Source organism: Pristiophorus japonicus, chromosome 9, assembly GCF_044704955.1.
Source record: "Pristiophorus japonicus isolate sPriJap1 chromosome 9, sPriJap1.hap1, whole genome shotgun sequence".
NCBI lineage: Eukaryota > Metazoa > Chordata > Chondrichthyes > Pristiophoridae > Pristiophorus > Pristiophorus japonicus.
The window spans coordinates 54,787,128-54,804,607 of record NC_091985.1 but is presented as its reverse complement, the minus strand read 5'-3'; the positions used below and the strand labels follow the sequence as shown (position 1 = coordinate 54,804,607).

The following is a 17,480-nucleotide window of genomic DNA, read 5'->3' as shown; positions in this document are numbered from 1 at the left end:
ATATGTGTGCAAGGTGGTGAAATTGACGGTGGGCGATCTCCATGGCCGCTAGTTTGGATAAATATGCTCTTTACGACAAAAAGCAGTCGCCGGGCGTTATTATTAAATCTTGGCATTAATTCCGTGAGGAAAGTAACGCTGGGCGATAATATGGGTGCTGAAATTGCCCATTCTGCTGATTCTGCCCCAAAAAAGTGGGCGGGCGGTAATATTTTTTCTCGGCGTTAATCACATGTGGAAAATAACGCTCGGCCATAAGTTTCCTAAAAAAGCCTGTCAAGTTTCCATTTTGTGCCAAAATAGGCGATATCTGGGTGTTATACGTGGGCGTTAAGCAGGCAAAAAAAGAGGTTCTAGCCCCTAGAAACATAGAAAATAGGAGCAGTAGTGGGCCATTCGGCCCTTCGAGCCTGCACCGCCATTCAATATGACCATGCCTGATCTTCTAGCTCAATACCATATTCCCGCTTTGTTCCCATACCTCTTGATGCCTTTTGTGTCGAGAAATCTATCTCATTCTTAAATATATTCAGTGACTTGGCCTCCACAGTCTTCTGTGACAGAGTTTTACAGGTTCACCAACCTCTGAGTGAAGACATTTCTCCACATCTCAGTCCTAAATTTCCTACCCCGTATCCTGAGACTGTGACTCCTTGTTCTAGACTTCCCAGCCAGGGGAAACATCCTCCCTGCATCCAGTCTATCCAGCCTCGTCAAAATTTTACCCGTTTCAATGAAATCCCCTCTCATTCTTCTAAACTCTAGTGACTACAGGGCTAGTCGACCCAATCTCTCCTCATACGACAGTACTGCCATCCCAAGAATCAGTCTGGTGAACCTTCGTTGCACTCTCTCTATGGCAAGTATATTCTTTCTTAGGCAAGGAGACCAAAATTGCACACAATACTCCAGCTGTGGTCTCACCAAGGCCCTGTATAACTGTAGTAAGACACCCTTGCTCCTGTACTCAAATCCTCTTGCAATGAAGATCAACATAACATTTGCCTTCCTAATTGCTTGCTGCACCTGCTTTCATTGACTGGTGTACAAGGACACCCAGGTCCCTTTGTACATTCACATTTCCCAAGCTATCAACATTTAAATAATACTTCGTCTTTATGTTTTTCCTATCAAAGTGGATAACTTCACCTTTATCCATATTATACTGCACCTGCTATGTGTTTGCCCACTCACTCAACCTATCTAAATCGTCATGCAGCATCTTTCCATCCTCCTCACAACTCACAATGCAACTAAGTTTTGTGTCGTCAGCAAACTTGGAAATATTACATCAAACTTGGAAATATTATATTGGAATTAATAGAAATTAACGTTTGATTTTATCATTTACTGTTTGGATGAAATACATCCTAAACTTTGCCAACGCATCCTATCAGTCATCTGAGTATGTTAGTTTGCTGGTTACTGCCACTAATAGAGAATACACCCAGCGACTGACCATCTGGCCTTCAATTGCTAATTATTCATTTTTGTGTATGGGCGATTAAAAATCCAAGTAAATATACCTACACCTCTTAGAACACCATAACCGTGGCAGTTCTGCATGGTGGTTTGTTTTAATAATCCAGAAGTAAGGTAATTATTTTTTTTGTCCAAGCTATTAGGAGATAGTATAGACAACATTGAATGTTGTAATCCAAGATCAAATGTCAAGCTGCACAATGTTAGGAAACCAAACCTTCCAATTCAATTCCCCAGCTAACATACAAAGATAAAGCTCCCCAGTCGGCTACTTAATTCCAGTGACTCTTCCTGTTCTCTACCTTTACAACCGACAGAATCTAGACAACAAAAGCTACAAGGACTCGACGCACTGCAGTTACTGTGGCAACTACGATGCGTAATATTAACTCATACTTTGTTAACTGTAGGATTACTAATGACACACTAAAAGCCAGTAATGCTCCCAAGAAAACTCTCTCATGAAAAAAAGCATTGACAAAGACCTTAGAAATTGCTTCGAAAGCAGTCTCAGTCGGACAATTAGAAACCACCACCATTATAATCACGTGTCATTGAAGTGAAAAGTGCAGCATCCACTCAAACCTTGCTTTCATTTGGCTCTTAGAATTACGCGTAAAAGCAAACAAAATTGTCAGTGTGATACTTCAACTGAACTTTTGCAAAATAACCAGAATGACACAATGTTATCTCGCATAAGAAAAGGGGAGAGGGTCATGTCTTCCTAAAAAGCACTTTTATTGTCTTGATGAAGAGGGAAAAAAACAGGCTAAAAGTCATAGACATGCCACAAGCGAATAACTATAACCAAATGGAACCAGAATGACACAAGCAGTGATACATGTATGGCATAAAATGGGTCCTGGGAGTAACTTTGTCATCTGCTGAAATGTAATTTACATGTTTCATTTCAGCAATGTATAATTGTTAAATGGTTACAGACACAAAAAGGAAGGAGCCAACTCTAATGTGACCCTCCTGGATTTTGGCAGATATCCTGATGAAGTATTTCTGAGGTATCGAGGTAACCAGTTAACATTTACAAAAAAAAAATGAGACAGAGGTACATTCATCCCCTCCATTTGATCTTTTCTGCCAACATGATTCTTATTTGTCTAGTTTGATGAAAACCTGATAGTGTTGTTACTGAGTTGTCACGGTAGCTTCTCTTCCTTTTCCCCACTCCTTTTTAATTAAAACACATCTCTCACTGTCTGTTGATGTTCATGTACCTATTGTTCCCCACCTTTGAGGTAGAATAGTCAACTTGGTGCTCTGTAAGTGGTCAATAGGAGGTGCATATTAGGGTGTGGATTATTTATCATCTGATTTACCTTCTTTTCAGAGCAGAAATGCCTGGCCTGTAGCTGCACCATAATTTAGTACTTGTGCTGTGAGGCACAGATAGTTTCCAGAAGCAGTTGTTAAAGAGCTCCAAAGTCTGACAATAGGAAGTAAAGGATCCAATTTGGTGAAAATGTAATGCTTCAAGGTGAAGTTTAAAAAATATATATTTTAGTGATTAAATATATTGTTAATAATCGCCCAACCATTGGTGGCTATGCCTTTTGTTGCCTAGGCCCCAAGCTCTGGAACTCCCTGCCTAAACCTCTCCGCCTCTCTACCTCTCTACCTCTCTTTCCTCCTTCAAGATGCTTCTTAAAACCTACCTCTTCGGCCAAGCTCTAATTTCTACTTATGCGGCTCAGTGTCAAATTTTTTAAAAAATCTCATAATACTCCTGTGAAGCGCCTTGGGACGTTTCACTACGCTAAAGGCGCTATATAAATACAAGTTGTTGTTGTTGTTTGGTGTACTGCTGAGCCATACAGGCCAGGAAGGTCCCAGGATCAATGTTCAGTGTGTATTGCATTATCTGATCGCAGTGTGGGCTGTAGTCGGGGCACTACGACTGACCTTTGCACCTCTGAGCTATGGGGGGTTAAAAATTAGCAAGGACTCCTGCGCCTGATCATTATCCAATAACTCTGGCAGGAACATATGTGAGTGCATGTCTACATTAGGAAAGTAATGTGGGCCAACCTGACCTGCGAGAGGACAGCACTGCAGGTCGGGAGGATAAAAGAGCTGGAGTATGCCACTACAACTTCCAGTGCAAGCTGCTCCAAGTATGCGACGGCTTCGTGGTGGGTGACTGGGTGACGTCATCAAAACCCAGGTCGCCGTTTGGAGCGTGGGCAGGAACATCGGCGGGGCTGGGAAGGTCAGGGTGGATGAGCGGTGAGAGATCGTGGTGGAGGTGCGGCGAATGCATTCGTGGCGTAGGAACGGTGAGAGATCGTGGCGGAGGGACGGTGAGAGATCGTGGCGGAGGAACGGTGAGAGATCGTGGCGGAGGAACGGTGAGAGATCGTGGCGGAGGAACGGTGAGAGATCGTGGCAGAGGAAAGGTGAGAGATCGTGGCGGAGGAGCGGTGAGAGATCGTGGCGGAGGAGCGGTGAGAGATCGTGGTGGAGGAACGGTGAGAGATCGTGGCGGAGGAACGGTGAGAGATCGTGGCGGAGGAACGGTGAGAGATCGTGGCGGAGGAGCGGTGAGAGATCGTGGCGGAGGAGCGGTGAGAGATCGTGGTGGAGGAACGGTGAGAGATCGTGGCGGAGGAACGGTGAGAGATCGTGGCGAAGGTGCGCCGAATGTTTGTGGCGGAAGAACGGCAAGAGGTCGTGGCGAAGGAACGGTGAGACATCGTGGCAGAGGTGTGGCGGAGGAGCGACGAGAGATCGTGGCGGAGGAACGGTGAGAGATCGTGGCGGAGGAACGGTGAGAGATCGTTGCGGCGGTGTGGCAAATGTTTGTGACGGAGGAGCGGCGAGAGATCGTGACGGAGGAGCGGTGAGAGATCGTGGCGGAGGAACGGTGAGAGATCGTGGCGGAGGAACGGTGAGAGGTCGTGGCGGAGGAACGGTGAGAGATCGTGGCGGAGGAGCGGTGAGAGATCGTGGCGGAGGAACGGTGAGAGGTCGTGGCGGAGGAACGGTGAGAGGTCGTGGCGAAGGAACGGTGAGAGATCGTGGCGGAGGAGCGGTGAGAGATCGTGGCGGAGGAGCGGTGAGAGATCGTGGCGGAGGAACGGTGAGAGATCGTGGCGGAGGAACGGTGAGAGATTGTGGCAGAGGTGCGGCGAATGTTTGTGGCGCAGGAGCGGCGAGAAATTGTGGCGGAGGTGTGGCAAATGAGGATACGGGGCCCAGAAGAGCCGAGGGCTCAGGGGCCGCATGGGCCTGCCCACACTGCGCTATGTGTGTGCACTAGGTCTGTGCAGCAGAGCAGGCCTCGCCATTGGATAAAGGCCTAGCTCTGGCACGCCTGTGTGGTGGCTGATGAGCAATGGTCACCACATGTTAAAAAAATCCACGCACAGGTATCTTCCACCCCCTCAATTGGAGTTCAGGACTGGAATATTGGGTCCTTCACTGAAACATCTGTGAACCCATGTGGAAGCAAGTCATCCTCGTTCGAGGGACCTAATGATGATGTCATTAGGAAAGACATTGGGTGAGGATGAGCCTTGATTCCCTCCAAGGTAGAAGCCTGCTAGCGTGTATTGTCTACAATTAAATAATAGGCAGTTAGAGAGGTACGAGAAGGTGTTTAACATCCATGGAACCATTGTCCAGTGTGAGGCAACACTTTCGGGAATGTACCTGTTTTAAACACTGCATTTGATGAGAAAACAAAGTTGTGCATTTGATTTAGTGATAAACCAAGAGAGCTTCTTAATACTGCTGATAGGTGAGTCCAGGGAAGCTTTAGCCAACTACCTGGCTCCGCAGTTGATATCATCAAACAAATGAGCCAATGACCTAGGACTTACAAAGGCCGTCACTCCTTCAAATCAACAATAAGAAAAACACATCAATAAGAGAGCAAGAGAGTAGAACATATGATGGAAGACAAAGTAATGAAAGTCAAGAATAAGTGAAAAGAAAATGAAGGAAATTAGTATAAACATAGAAAAGTGAAAGAAGACAACTAAGAGCAGGTTGTGAAGATCAAAATATGTCGGCAATATATATTAAGAGAAAAATGGAATAGAAAATTGCAGATTTTCCTTAATGCCAGTGCTACAAATTCTTTTTATACTAATGTGGATTTGTGCAATTAATTGTTGTTGTCCCTTCAAATGTGGAACATAAACAGGCTATTCAGCCCAATAAATCCTTGTCTCACACATTTACCTTCTTATCATATCGCTCAATCTTCTCCAGAAACACTTTTATAGCAACTACTGGACAGATAAAGGACACATTGGATGAAAGTCACTAAACATTGCTGCTTCAGTTGTTTTTCAATGCATGATTTAAAATGTCTTGATTTTGACCTTTCCATTAGCGATTTACAGTTAGATTTCAATTTTTGGGTGGACCAGTTCATTTTCACCCTCATAAAAATGTTGTTGGTGAGATGCACACCCTGAATTAGTGTCCTGCTGCAGCTTGCTGGCTCTGGACTGGAACAGTCTTGGATGGCCCAGAGGTTGGCCTGGCTGGCAGAAAGGTAGGTCCTGCTCCTTCTGGCCCCACAAAAATAATTTTAAGGCCTATATTATTGGGGCATCCTTCTCTTGACCACCAGGTTTACTAAGGGGAGCGTACATGGCACTTGCTCTACCCAGAAGGCACTCTAGATTGCATTGCGTTCCGATCCACGTGATAGAACTCTGATTTGCATAGATTAATGAGGCTTTTGTCTGATTTAGGCAGCCGCTTGGGCCACCTAGTGGAAGGCCTGCGTTAAAACGGTGGCGGAGCAGTTATGAGCTGGTAAATTGACCACCTCGATTTTAACTCTGCTACTGTCCTGTTTTTCTGTTCAATTATCTTAAATATAATCATAAAGAATCCATTCCTAATCCGTGCCTGCATTTAATCTTAAAAAGTGCTCCAAAAGCCACTAACTAGTTGTCTTTATAGCTTCTCTTCCCTTCTCTTACTTTTTCTCTAAATCACATCCCGCTCTCTCTTTAGATGTTGCGTTACTCTCAGCTACCCATTGTTTCCTAACTTTCATAGAATCAAAGAAATTTACAGCACAGAAGGAGGCCATTTCGGCCGACTAAGAGCTATCCAGCTTAATCCCACTTTCCTGTTCTTGGTCCGTAGCCATGTAGGTTAATACACTTTAAGTGCACATCCAAGTCTCTCCTCAGCCTCCTCTGTTCCAAAGAAAACAGACCCAGTATCTCCAATCTTTCCTCATAGTCAAAATTCTCCAGTCCAGGCAACATTTACATCTTGTAAATCTCCTATGCACCCTTTCCAGTGCAATCACATCTTTTCCTGTAATGTGGTGACCAGAACTACACACAGTACTCTAGCTGTGGCCTAACCAGTGTTTTATACAGTTCAAGCATAACCTCCTTGCTCTTGTATTCAATGCCTCGACTAATAAAGGCAAGTATTCCAAATGCCTTCTTAACCACCTTATCTACCTGGCCTGATATCTTCAGGGATCTGTGGACCTGTACTCCAAGGTCCCTTTGTTCCTATACACTTTTCAGTGTTGTACCATTTAATGTGTATTCCATTGCCTTGTTAGACCGTCCCAGATGCATTACTTCACACTTATCCGGACTGAATTCCATTTGGCACTGTTCCGTCCACCTGACCAGTACAATGATATCTTCCTGCTGTCCGCAACTTTCTTCTTCATTATCAACCACACAGCCTATTTTTGTGTAATCTGCAAACTTCTTAATCATACCCCCAACATTCAAGTCCAAGTCATTGATATATATCACAAAAAGCAAGGGACCCAGCTCTGAGCCCTGTGGAACCCCACTGGATACAGCCTTCCAGTCACAAAAACACCCATCAACCATTACCCTTTGCTTCCTGTCTCCGAGCCAATTTTGGATCCAACTTGCCACTTTGCCCTGGATCCCATGAGCTATTAGAATAGATAGAAACATAGAAAATAGGTGCAGGAGTAGGCCATACTTTCATGACCAGTCTGCTATGTGGGACCTTTTCACAAGCTTTGCTAAAATCCATATACACTACATCATACGCACTGCCCTCATCGACCCTTCTGGTTATCTCCTCGAAAAATTCAATCAAGTTAGTCAGACACGACAATGCTGACTGTCCTTGATTAATCCATGTCTTTCCAAATAAAGATTTATCCTGTCCCTCAGGATTTTTTTCAATAATTTTCCCACCACCAAGGTTAGGTTGACTGGCCTGTAATTACTCGGTCTATCCCTTTCTCCCTTTTTAAACAGAGGTACAACATTAGCAGTCCTCCAGTCCTCTGGCACCACATCTATAGCCAGAGAGGATTAGAAAATGATGGTAAGAGCCTCTGCTATTTCCTCTTTTGCTTCTCAACAGCCTGGGATACATTTCATCCGGGCCTGAGGATTTATCCACTTTCAAAGCTGCTAAGCCCCTTAATACCTCCTCTCTCACTATGTTTATCTCGTCTAATATTTCACACTCCTCCTCCCTCATTGCAAAGTCTGCATCGCTCCTCTCTTTTTTGAAAACAGATGCAAAGTATTCATTAAGAATCATACTCACGTCTTCTGCCTCCACGCACAGATTTCCTTTATTGTCTCTAATATGCCCCACTCTTTCTCTAGTTATTCTTTTGCTCTTAATGTATTTATAAAACATCTTTGGGGTTTCCCTGATTTTACTTGCCAACATTCTTTCATGCTCTCTCTTTGCTTTCCTGATATCTTTTTTAATTGCACTCCTGTGTTTCTTATACTCCTCTAGCGTTTCTGTAGTGTTGAGTTCCCGGTATTTGTCATAAGCTTCCCTTTTTTTCTTTACCTTACCCTTATATCCCTTGACGTCCAGGGGCTCTAGATTTGTTAGCCCCACTCTTTTTTTTAAGGGAACATACTTGCTCTGTACCCTCAGGATCTCCTCCTTGAATGCCTCCCACTGCTCTGACACTGATTTACCATCAAGTAGCCATTTCCAGTCCACTTTGGCCAAATCCCACATCTCAGCTCAGCAAAATTGACTTTACCCCAAGTGAGAACTTTTATTCCTGGCCCACCTTTGTCCTTTTCCATAACTACCCTTATTCTTACTGAATTATGATCACTAGCACCAAAATGTTCTCCCACTGATACCCCTTCCACCTGCCTCTCTTCATTCCCCAAAAATAAGTCCAGAACTGCTTTGACGCAGGATAGAGAGTGAAAACTGGAATTTGAACTTGGGCTCAAAAATAAAATCCATGACTCCATCACCAGAGGTACATTATTAAATTATTGAGATAGAGGGTTAGCGTTCACAGATGATCCTTAATGCTCAGGGATTGGTGGTAACTAATTCATTGGAATAGTTGGACAAAATATTTAAAAACTTTGAAACACCAGCTGGCAGTAAAACAGATAATGTTTGTGACGTTTGATAAGTTTGGAAAGAACAGTTTTCTCTGCTGTGTAAAGGCAGGCAAGAAAGATTCTCAACGATATAAATATAAGCCAGTACAAACATATACACATCACAAAACATTCTGTCCTTTTCCCACAAGTTGTGTAATTTATCCCAAGCCCTCCTGTCCTAGCTGTGGCATTTTGAACTGTGTTTCAACTCCCACTGGTGAATGCTCAAAGTTAATAAATCCAGTTTTAATTACAACTAACTCAAAGCAAAGTAGTGAGGGAGGGAGGGAGCAGTAAAAGGGTATGGAAAACCCACCGCTTTCAGAATGCTGACTGCTTCCTTACTGAGCCAGACCGGGTACAACACGTCGTCGTGCAAGATGGACTCAAAAAGGTCGTCTTCATTGTCAGCCTCGAAAGGCGGCTGGCCGGCCATCATCTCGTACATCAGGACCCCCAAAGCCCACCAGTCCACTGAAGGGCCATACTCCAATTCCTGTAGGATCTATTCAGAAAGGCAAGCAGATGTTAAACAAATGTACTGCGCTGCTCAGCCCTGACACAATTCACTACTTATTTTAGACAATTACTTTGAGAATGTTTACCCTCCAGCTACTTCCTTGATTCATAACATTTATACTGAAGGCCTCCAACATTTCTGATGAATTTTCCCAGATGGTCATAAATGGACAGTTAATATAACTTACTGAATTAAACACCGTATAATCTGTTTTTAACATGTAATGTGCTCTTTTTGAAAATACTAGTGACGTTTCTAAATAATGGGGGTAAAATTCAACTTGAGCGGCAGCACAAAACAGGTGGCAGTGGATCAGCAGCTGTTATATATCCCACCTGATTTCCCTTTCTATTGAAGTCAATGGATAGGATAATAAGCGGTTAAGGGGGGCGGGGGTGGGGGCAGGGTGGGGGGGGGGAGTGGTGGAGAGGAGGGTCTATAATGAGCGGCCAATCGGCTCCTGCTCATTTTACACCCCCACCAAAGATGAATTTTACCCCCAGTAGTGAGTGAAATCTATGCTACAAGTGGAATATTTTCTTTACTTCATGAACAATTATAAGTGGAAATACCATGAAAATAATGTATGTGTAGGAATACATTATTTGTATTTCGTTATCCCTGTCCCCCGACCTTCTCCCCTCCTTTATTGCCAGGCACCACTCATGCTCTGGTATTGTTTCCCAGGCATCAGCAACCCTCAGGTACCCCACCCAAGTGGCCATAGGCAGCAAATGTCAGTAGGTTATCTGCCTGCCTGTTAACAGGCCATTCTAATCTAGGCTCATAGATGTCCACTATCTGGTTAGGGTCTCTGAATCCTGATGTGGAGTGGGAACCTTGGGTGCTTTGTTCGCCTCCCAAATCTGAGTACATTATACTACCCTCACTGCTGCCCAGTCAAGAACAGCTAACTCAGAAGCAGAATTTGGAATCCTCCTACTTTATTTCGATCAGTATCACATCTTATAACAGATATGCCCACCAAGTAATCAGAGGTCCTGATTTAGCTTTTTTATATCTAAAGCTGACTCTTTATGGAACTGAACCAAGTGCAAGAACATTTGTAGAAGGCCCACAGCACTACAAAATTCTCCACCAAAATTCTTATTTTCACAATAATTCAACTTATGAGATAAAGTTCATGAAGTGAAGAAAGGAAGACCTTGCATTTATCTAGTGCCTTTCATGACCTCCGGACATTCCTGAGCACTTTACAACCGATGAATTACTTCTGTAATGTAGTCACTGTTGTAGTATAGGGAAACATGGCCGTCAATTCGAACACAAGCTCCCACAAACAGCAATGAGATAATGACCAAATAATGTGTTTTTAGTGGTGTTGGTTGAGGGATAAATATTGTCCAGGACACCAGGAGAACTACTCCGCTCTTCTTCGAATATTGTCATGGCCATGGAGCCATCCACCTGAGAGAGCAGACGGGACCTCGGTTTAATGTCTCATCCGAAAGATGGCACCTCCAACAGTACAGCAGTCCTTCAGTACTGCACTGGAGTGTCAGTCTGGACTACGTGCTCAAGTCTCTGGACTTAAACCCACAACCTCCTGATTCAGAGGCGAAAGAACTACCACTGAACTAAGGTTGACATCTTAAAAAATTTGAGAAATAATCCTTCTGTTGATACATAGTATTCAGTAGACATCTGTAATCCTTCATAAAGACTTCAGTGACAAGAGTTCAGATTTGTATTCATACATTAGCCATCATATAGCATCTAACTCGATACAGCAGTCACTTTACAAACTGCAGTATTTGAGTGAAATGAAATGCTGTGTGATCATTTTTGCATTTTAACATTACAGTGACTGCTTTTCTTTGCCTCATTCACATGCTACACCACAGAGTGATAGAGATGAACATTTATGCCAATGATTTGTCACTCAGCTGGGTTTTCTAGAGGATGTGCACTGAAGATACTTCCCCAAAGAAAAGCAGTGGAAATCAAGAGGCTAAACAACTTACGCACATTTCCTAGTGTCCAGGTTACAATATGGAATTGGCAGCTGACTCTCTGTTATTGAATGGAGTTGGGGAAACCAAAGAAGTAGACATTTTGTAAACAAAAGGATGCAAATACGTTCAAAAACAGAGCAAAACAAACAAGTGTGCTGTATTTGGTGAACTTTGCAGAAATTGATTCACTTAGGATGCACCGAAAACATGATGGTCCTGATCTTTTTTGTGATGGGCATCATCCATTGTTATCATGCTGGTGTGGGACTGGAGTCACATGTAGGCCAGACTGGGTAAGAATGGCAGATTTCCTTCTCTAATGGACATTAGATTGGTTTCTTGGGACATCCTGAGGACATGAAAGGCACTATATAAATGCAAGGTCTCTATTTACTAGATACCTCGCATCAAAAGGAGACAACCCTGTCACTGTTACAAGCACATTTTTTGCTCATTCTGATGCCCATGAGAGATTATGTGACAATACATCATCCGTGCCATGAAGCAGTAGGATCTGGTTTTACACCTTCACAACCAGGGATGGGCAATAAATGCAGCTTTGCCAGCCTCACCCACATCCCATGTGAATTTTTGATCTCAGCTGGGCCATGAGGGAAACAATCAACCCCAGGTCTTCTGTACCTCTGAGTGGCTGTTTACAGATCAATGGCAGAGACCCAACCTTCCGTTGGTGTGTAGTGTTGAAGATGTAAAGATAGGGGCCACTAAAACAACTGAGTAAAATTGAAGCAAGGGAGACAAAAGTTGATTTATATACAAATTGCAAATCTTACTACTAAATCCATTAAAAAAACAAGCTGAAGAGATAAAAGCAAGAGGTCAACCGTAGCTCCATCTTTCTACACCCAGAGAACTGAGACATTCTGGCCTGTCGACTTCTTCATGACCAAACATGATGTTGCTGACCACTGCTCCATATTGGCTGATAGGAGATACACTTTTTTGGGGAAACGATAGGTTTTCCTGATGATTTTTTTGCTCCCTCCTTCTGTGTCTTGGCATAATGCTTCACCTAATAGACCACCTCCTTGATAAAGTGCAACATCCCCGTCGACACCTGGGAATACCTGGCCAAAGACCGCCCTAAGTGGAGGAAGAGCATCCGGGAGGGCGCTGAGCACCTTGAGTCTCGTTGTCGATAGCATGCAGAAAATAAGCGCAGGCAGCGGAAGAAGTGTGCGGAGAACCAGACTCCCCACCCACCCTTTCCTTCAACGACTGTCTGTCCCGCCTGTTACAGAGACTGTGATTCCCATATTGGACTGTACAGTCAACTGAGAACTCACTTTTAGAGTGGAATCAAGTCTTCCTCGATTTTGAAGGACTGCCTATGATGATGATGATGAGACCACCCACGATCCAACAAAACTCACCAACTGAGGGGTATCCAATTGTGAATGTTAATCCAGCCTGGGATTTGAAGTCACACTCTCTGTAGGCATCTAACACTCTATGGCAAGATTTAAATTATAATTTTTAACTTCTTACTGTAAAAGCGGCTGTGAAACCAATTGTTTCACTCACACTAAGAGCAAATTTACTACAGTATATTGGTACATAAAGATCAAGGAGACACATCAAACATACCTCAGGGGCAATATAATCAGGTGTACCACAGAAGGTAGTAGTTGTGATACCGTTCAAAATGCCTTCTTTGCACATGCCGAAGTCAGCCAACTTGCAGTGCCCCTCAGCATCGAGCAGGATATTGTCCAGTTTAAGATCTCTGCAAGTAACAAACAAACATCCTAATGATTAGTTGTAATGTACTTGTGACTTCACTTGAGCAGGTCTAGCTAGATGTTTGGCCGAGTGATGTGAAAAGGACATAAATTATTTATAAAGCAAATCCCAAATCACTGCTATGCTAAAGTTAATAATTCTACAGAAAATAAAACAGGCTTGCATTACCTGTGTCATATTTATGAAATGTAACATTTCTCACATTGGTGTTCTTTTATTGTGTCTGTATACTATGGCTGACATTGGGTAATGTGTTTATGAACTCTGATGACATTGTACAGCAGGAATACTAATCCCACTGAAGTCCAGACCCAGCTCAGTAGGTTTAATGAATCGTAACTGTTACGAGTCTGATTATCTCAGAAACTGTGTTTATTTTGCGCTATAAATTTATATCCATTCACTGTCAAAAAAAAAACGAGTCTCATTTTAAATTTGAAAAGTGACTTTGCTTTCATCTCATGCATACAGATTCAGGTGATTCTATAATTGAACCCCAACGGCAAAATATTGGTGTCAGCCTTAACCAGCTTGCACACCCGTCCTTTGGGCTGGTAGACTGTGCACTGTGAAATGTCTGACCACGTTACATCAAGAGCTCTGGTGTTCACCGAAGATCGGCCTGTACATAAGTTTCATAAGAGAAGTTTTGAAAGCTGAACGATTTTTTTTAAACACAGAAATTGTGTTTATTGCTCTGATAGCTACGAAAAGAAACAAAAGACTGCTGAAGTTTTCCATTTCCTCTCAGTTAAGATGCTGCTTTCATGAAGAGTTTAATGGGGAGAGCTTCCAACTCCTACAGATAGGGATGGGGTCACACTTCATGTTGCACCTTCACTCTGAACAAAATGAAACTTCTCGCCTATGTCACTATGTGAACAGCAGCATTCAGCTTCCAACCCCAACAGTAATTACCAGCGCAGTGTATACCTGCAATTCCCCTACTGTTACATGCAGGATGCCCACCGGGGTCTGCTGTGAGATGTTTTTCATAACCCCTGACTGTACAGAATGGTAAAAGAAACTTATATTGGGGTCACCGGTTGCAGTAAAGATCAATTAGTTACATTATTTACAACAGAAAATCGTAGAGAAATGTTGGCATTTACAAAGCACTAAAATATTTATTCTTTTTTGCTGTTATTGTTAGTTGGATTTCAATGCAACTAGGTTCCACAGAGTTGTACCCAACAGAATCCAGGATCACAGTGGTACATGCACCGTTACTATGTTGTGTTGCTAAGGTTCAACTGGGTCCACAAAGATGTAGTATCAGGCGAGAGGTCACTTTCATGTCATAATGTTATTTTTAACCAGTTGTGCACTATAGTTAGGGAGATTGTGGAGGTTGTTCTTATTCCAATTTATAGATAATTTAAGTAACAACAGTGACTGTGAAAGTTCGGTCAGTGCACAGGTATGATACCGTGTTCCTAGCAGGGGAAGTGTGCTTGCAGGGAGTGTGGGTCGGTTAGAGGTGTAAAACACTGGAACCCAATTCTTAAGACTCACCATGAGAGCGTGGTTCCCTACTAGTGGAGCTTTCTGGCCCAGGGTCGATGCAGTATCAGGAGGCCCGAAGGCCAATCCAGCTGGCGGCCAATGGTGATATGGTGATGGTGGATTGGGGGGGGGGGGGGTTCCCGAGGGGCTGGTAGCAACGCACATTATTCTTGTGGAGCACTCCTGCTCCTCCCTGCCCCACAGAAATAATTTAAAAATGTGCTAAATGTGTTTTCTCGAGCTGTACCACCCAGTAAAACTGAGGTTGGGGAAGTGTGAATGCCACACGAAGTTGTCTTAAATAATTACAATCGAGGTCCTATATCCATCATGGACCTCAATTTGCATATTATTCCTACTGCTTGAAACAGGTGAGCGCTCCAGTGATCTGGCAGTAGGCCCCTTTCAGGTGGCATTGGCCAGATAGGGAACAGGGTGGTAAGTTTTCCCTGCTATTTTTGGAGCGCTACCTCTCTATTTCCGCCCAGCGGAGCCAGCTATAATTTCCTCCACTGGTTAGAGGTTCACATATGAAGAATGGTCATTTGGCTGAGATATTGAGAGTTACTGTGAACTCTACTCAGCCAACAATCATGAGTTCAGGTTGGGAGAGAAAAAGTTGGGAAGAGAACAGGCACGTGGGTCTTTATTATTACTTGGCTCTTCAGAGAAATTGAAAAGTGTGACTTCAGGTGGTGCATTTTCTTCACCAATCTGCATTTGATTTCCACTGAGGCAAACTGATTAACATGACCACCTGAGGTAGCATTGCTACAGAAATGTTTCATTACGGTGCATCTAAAGAATCCTTAATGGAATCTGAGGATGTTTCAAATGACATTTATTCCACTATTCAGGATTTCAAGCGAAGAATGTGTCTCATCTTCCTGCCATTACAACTTGCAGTCATACCTTTCTTTCCACCCAGGAACAACAGAGTAAATCAAAATAATTTTAGAAAGTCAAAGCTCACTTATGACTTCTTTAAAAAATATATATTTTCCTATTCCCAAATAATAATGGGCCAGATTTTGCAGTAGAAATATCCATCATCACAGGTAGTCCCTCGAAATCGAGGAAGATTTGCTTCCACTCTAAAAGTGAGTTTTCAGGTGACTGTACAGTCCAATACGGGAATTGCAGTCTCTGTCACAGGTGGGACAGACAGTGGTTGAAGGAAAGGGTGGGTGGGGTGTCTGGTTTGCTGTATGCTACTTCCGCTGCCTGCGCTTGATTTCTGCATGCTCTCGGCGATGAGACTCGAGGTGCTCAGCGCTCTCCCGGATGCTCTTCCTCCACTTAGGGCGGTCTTGGGCCAGGGATTCTCAGGTGCTGGTGGGGATGTTGCACTTTATCAAGGAGGCTTTTAGGGTGTCCTTGAAAAGTTTCCTCTGTCCACCTGGGGATCGCCTGCTGTGTAGGAGTTCCGAGTAGAGCGCTTGCTTTGGGAGTCTCGTGTCGGGCATGCGGACAATCTGACCCGCCCAACGGAGCTGGTTGAGTGTGGTCAGTGCGTCGATGCTGGGGATGTTGGCCTGATCGAGTACACTGACATTGGTGCATCTGTCCTCCCAGGAGATTATCCATCCGGCGACCTTCGGGCCTCCAGCCCTCCGGCAACGTCCTGGTCTTCCTTCCTACAGCGACGTCCTGGCCTTCCCCTGGTGGAGACTCTGTCGAGCACATGGTGTGCACAATGGTTGTGGCCACTCTGATCTCTTTGACCTCTCCTCCTTCCACAAAGTGGACTCCTGGCAGTAGAAATAACGATGAGGCGAACAGCGCTCGCCATCATTGAAGCGTAAATCGGACAGTAACTTCCAATGACTGCACATGTGCAGTTAAATGCTTAAATCACCAAGTTGCTGTCCGAGTTGCCCTGCTCCTCTAGAGGCTGCATGAGAATGGTATCACACCGAGAGACTCGCCATGGAAATACATGGAACGGTGTGAAGAGGCTGTACTTAACTGATATATACGCACTAAACTCACCAGAAAAAGTTAGGTCGTGGTAAGTCTTAATTACTGCTAAAAAAAAACCTCTCTGGCACTGAAAATCAACTTTAACAAGTGTGGAGTCTCATTCCTTCAGGTTTTAATTATTGTTGGGGATTTAAAAAAACTAAAAATTAAGATTTTTTTTCTGTCTCTTTTATCTCTCTCTCTTAATCCAACCTTTCTTTGCTCTCTTTATTTTGGGTAAGTGCAAGTGTAATGAATGGAAAATCTGGTCCACTATATCAATTTCTGCTTAGTTTAGTTTGAATTTCCAATGGCTAAACTATCGAACTAAATGCATGAGGGCTGAATGCATCAATTTCTCAGTGTCAGCTGTGGCTCAGTGGGTAGCTCTCTTGCCTCTGAGTCAGAAGATTGTGGGTTCAAGTCACACTGCACAGACTTGAGCACAGAAATCTAGGCTGACACTCCAGTGCAGTAGTGAGGGAGCACTGCACTGTTGGACGTGCAAGGCATCGTCATCACAGGCAGTCCCTCAGAATTGAGGATGACTTGCTTCCACTCTTAACATGAGTTTTTAGGTGGCTGTACAGTCCAATACGAGAACCACAGTCTCTGTCACAGGTGGGGCAGATAGTCGTTGAGGGAAGGGGTGGGTGGGACTGGTTTGCCACATGCTCTTTACGCTGCCTGCGCTTGATTTCTGCACGGTCTCGGCGACGAGACTCAAGGTGCTCAGCACCCTTCCGGATGCGCTTCCTCCACTTAGGGCGATCTTTGGCCAGGATCTCCCAGGTGTCAGTGGGGATGTTGCACTTTATCAGGGAGGCTTTGAGGGTGTCCTTGTAACGTTGCCGCTGCCCACCTTTGGCTCGTTTGCCGTGAAGGAGTTCCGAGTAGAGTGCT

At 44.0% G+C, this 17,480-nt stretch overlaps 1 protein-coding gene across 2 annotated transcripts in view; it reads right to left on the bottom strand.

Moving 5' to 3' along the window:
* LOC139273052 (protein kinase C epsilon type) overlaps window positions 1–17,480 on the bottom strand; it is an 801,226-nt gene that overhangs the window by 37,064 nt on the left and 746,682 nt on the right. For both annotated transcript variants that reach the window (XM_070889353.1, XM_070889354.1), the window contains 2 exons: window positions 12,954–13,092; window positions 9,166–9,354 (listed from right to left, as the gene is read on the bottom strand). In XM_070889353.1, the coding sequence (XP_070745454.1) occupies window positions 9,166–9,354; window positions 12,954–13,092 (328 nt within the window). The remainder of the gene's footprint in view (window positions 1–9,165; window positions 9,355–12,953; window positions 13,093–17,480) is intronic.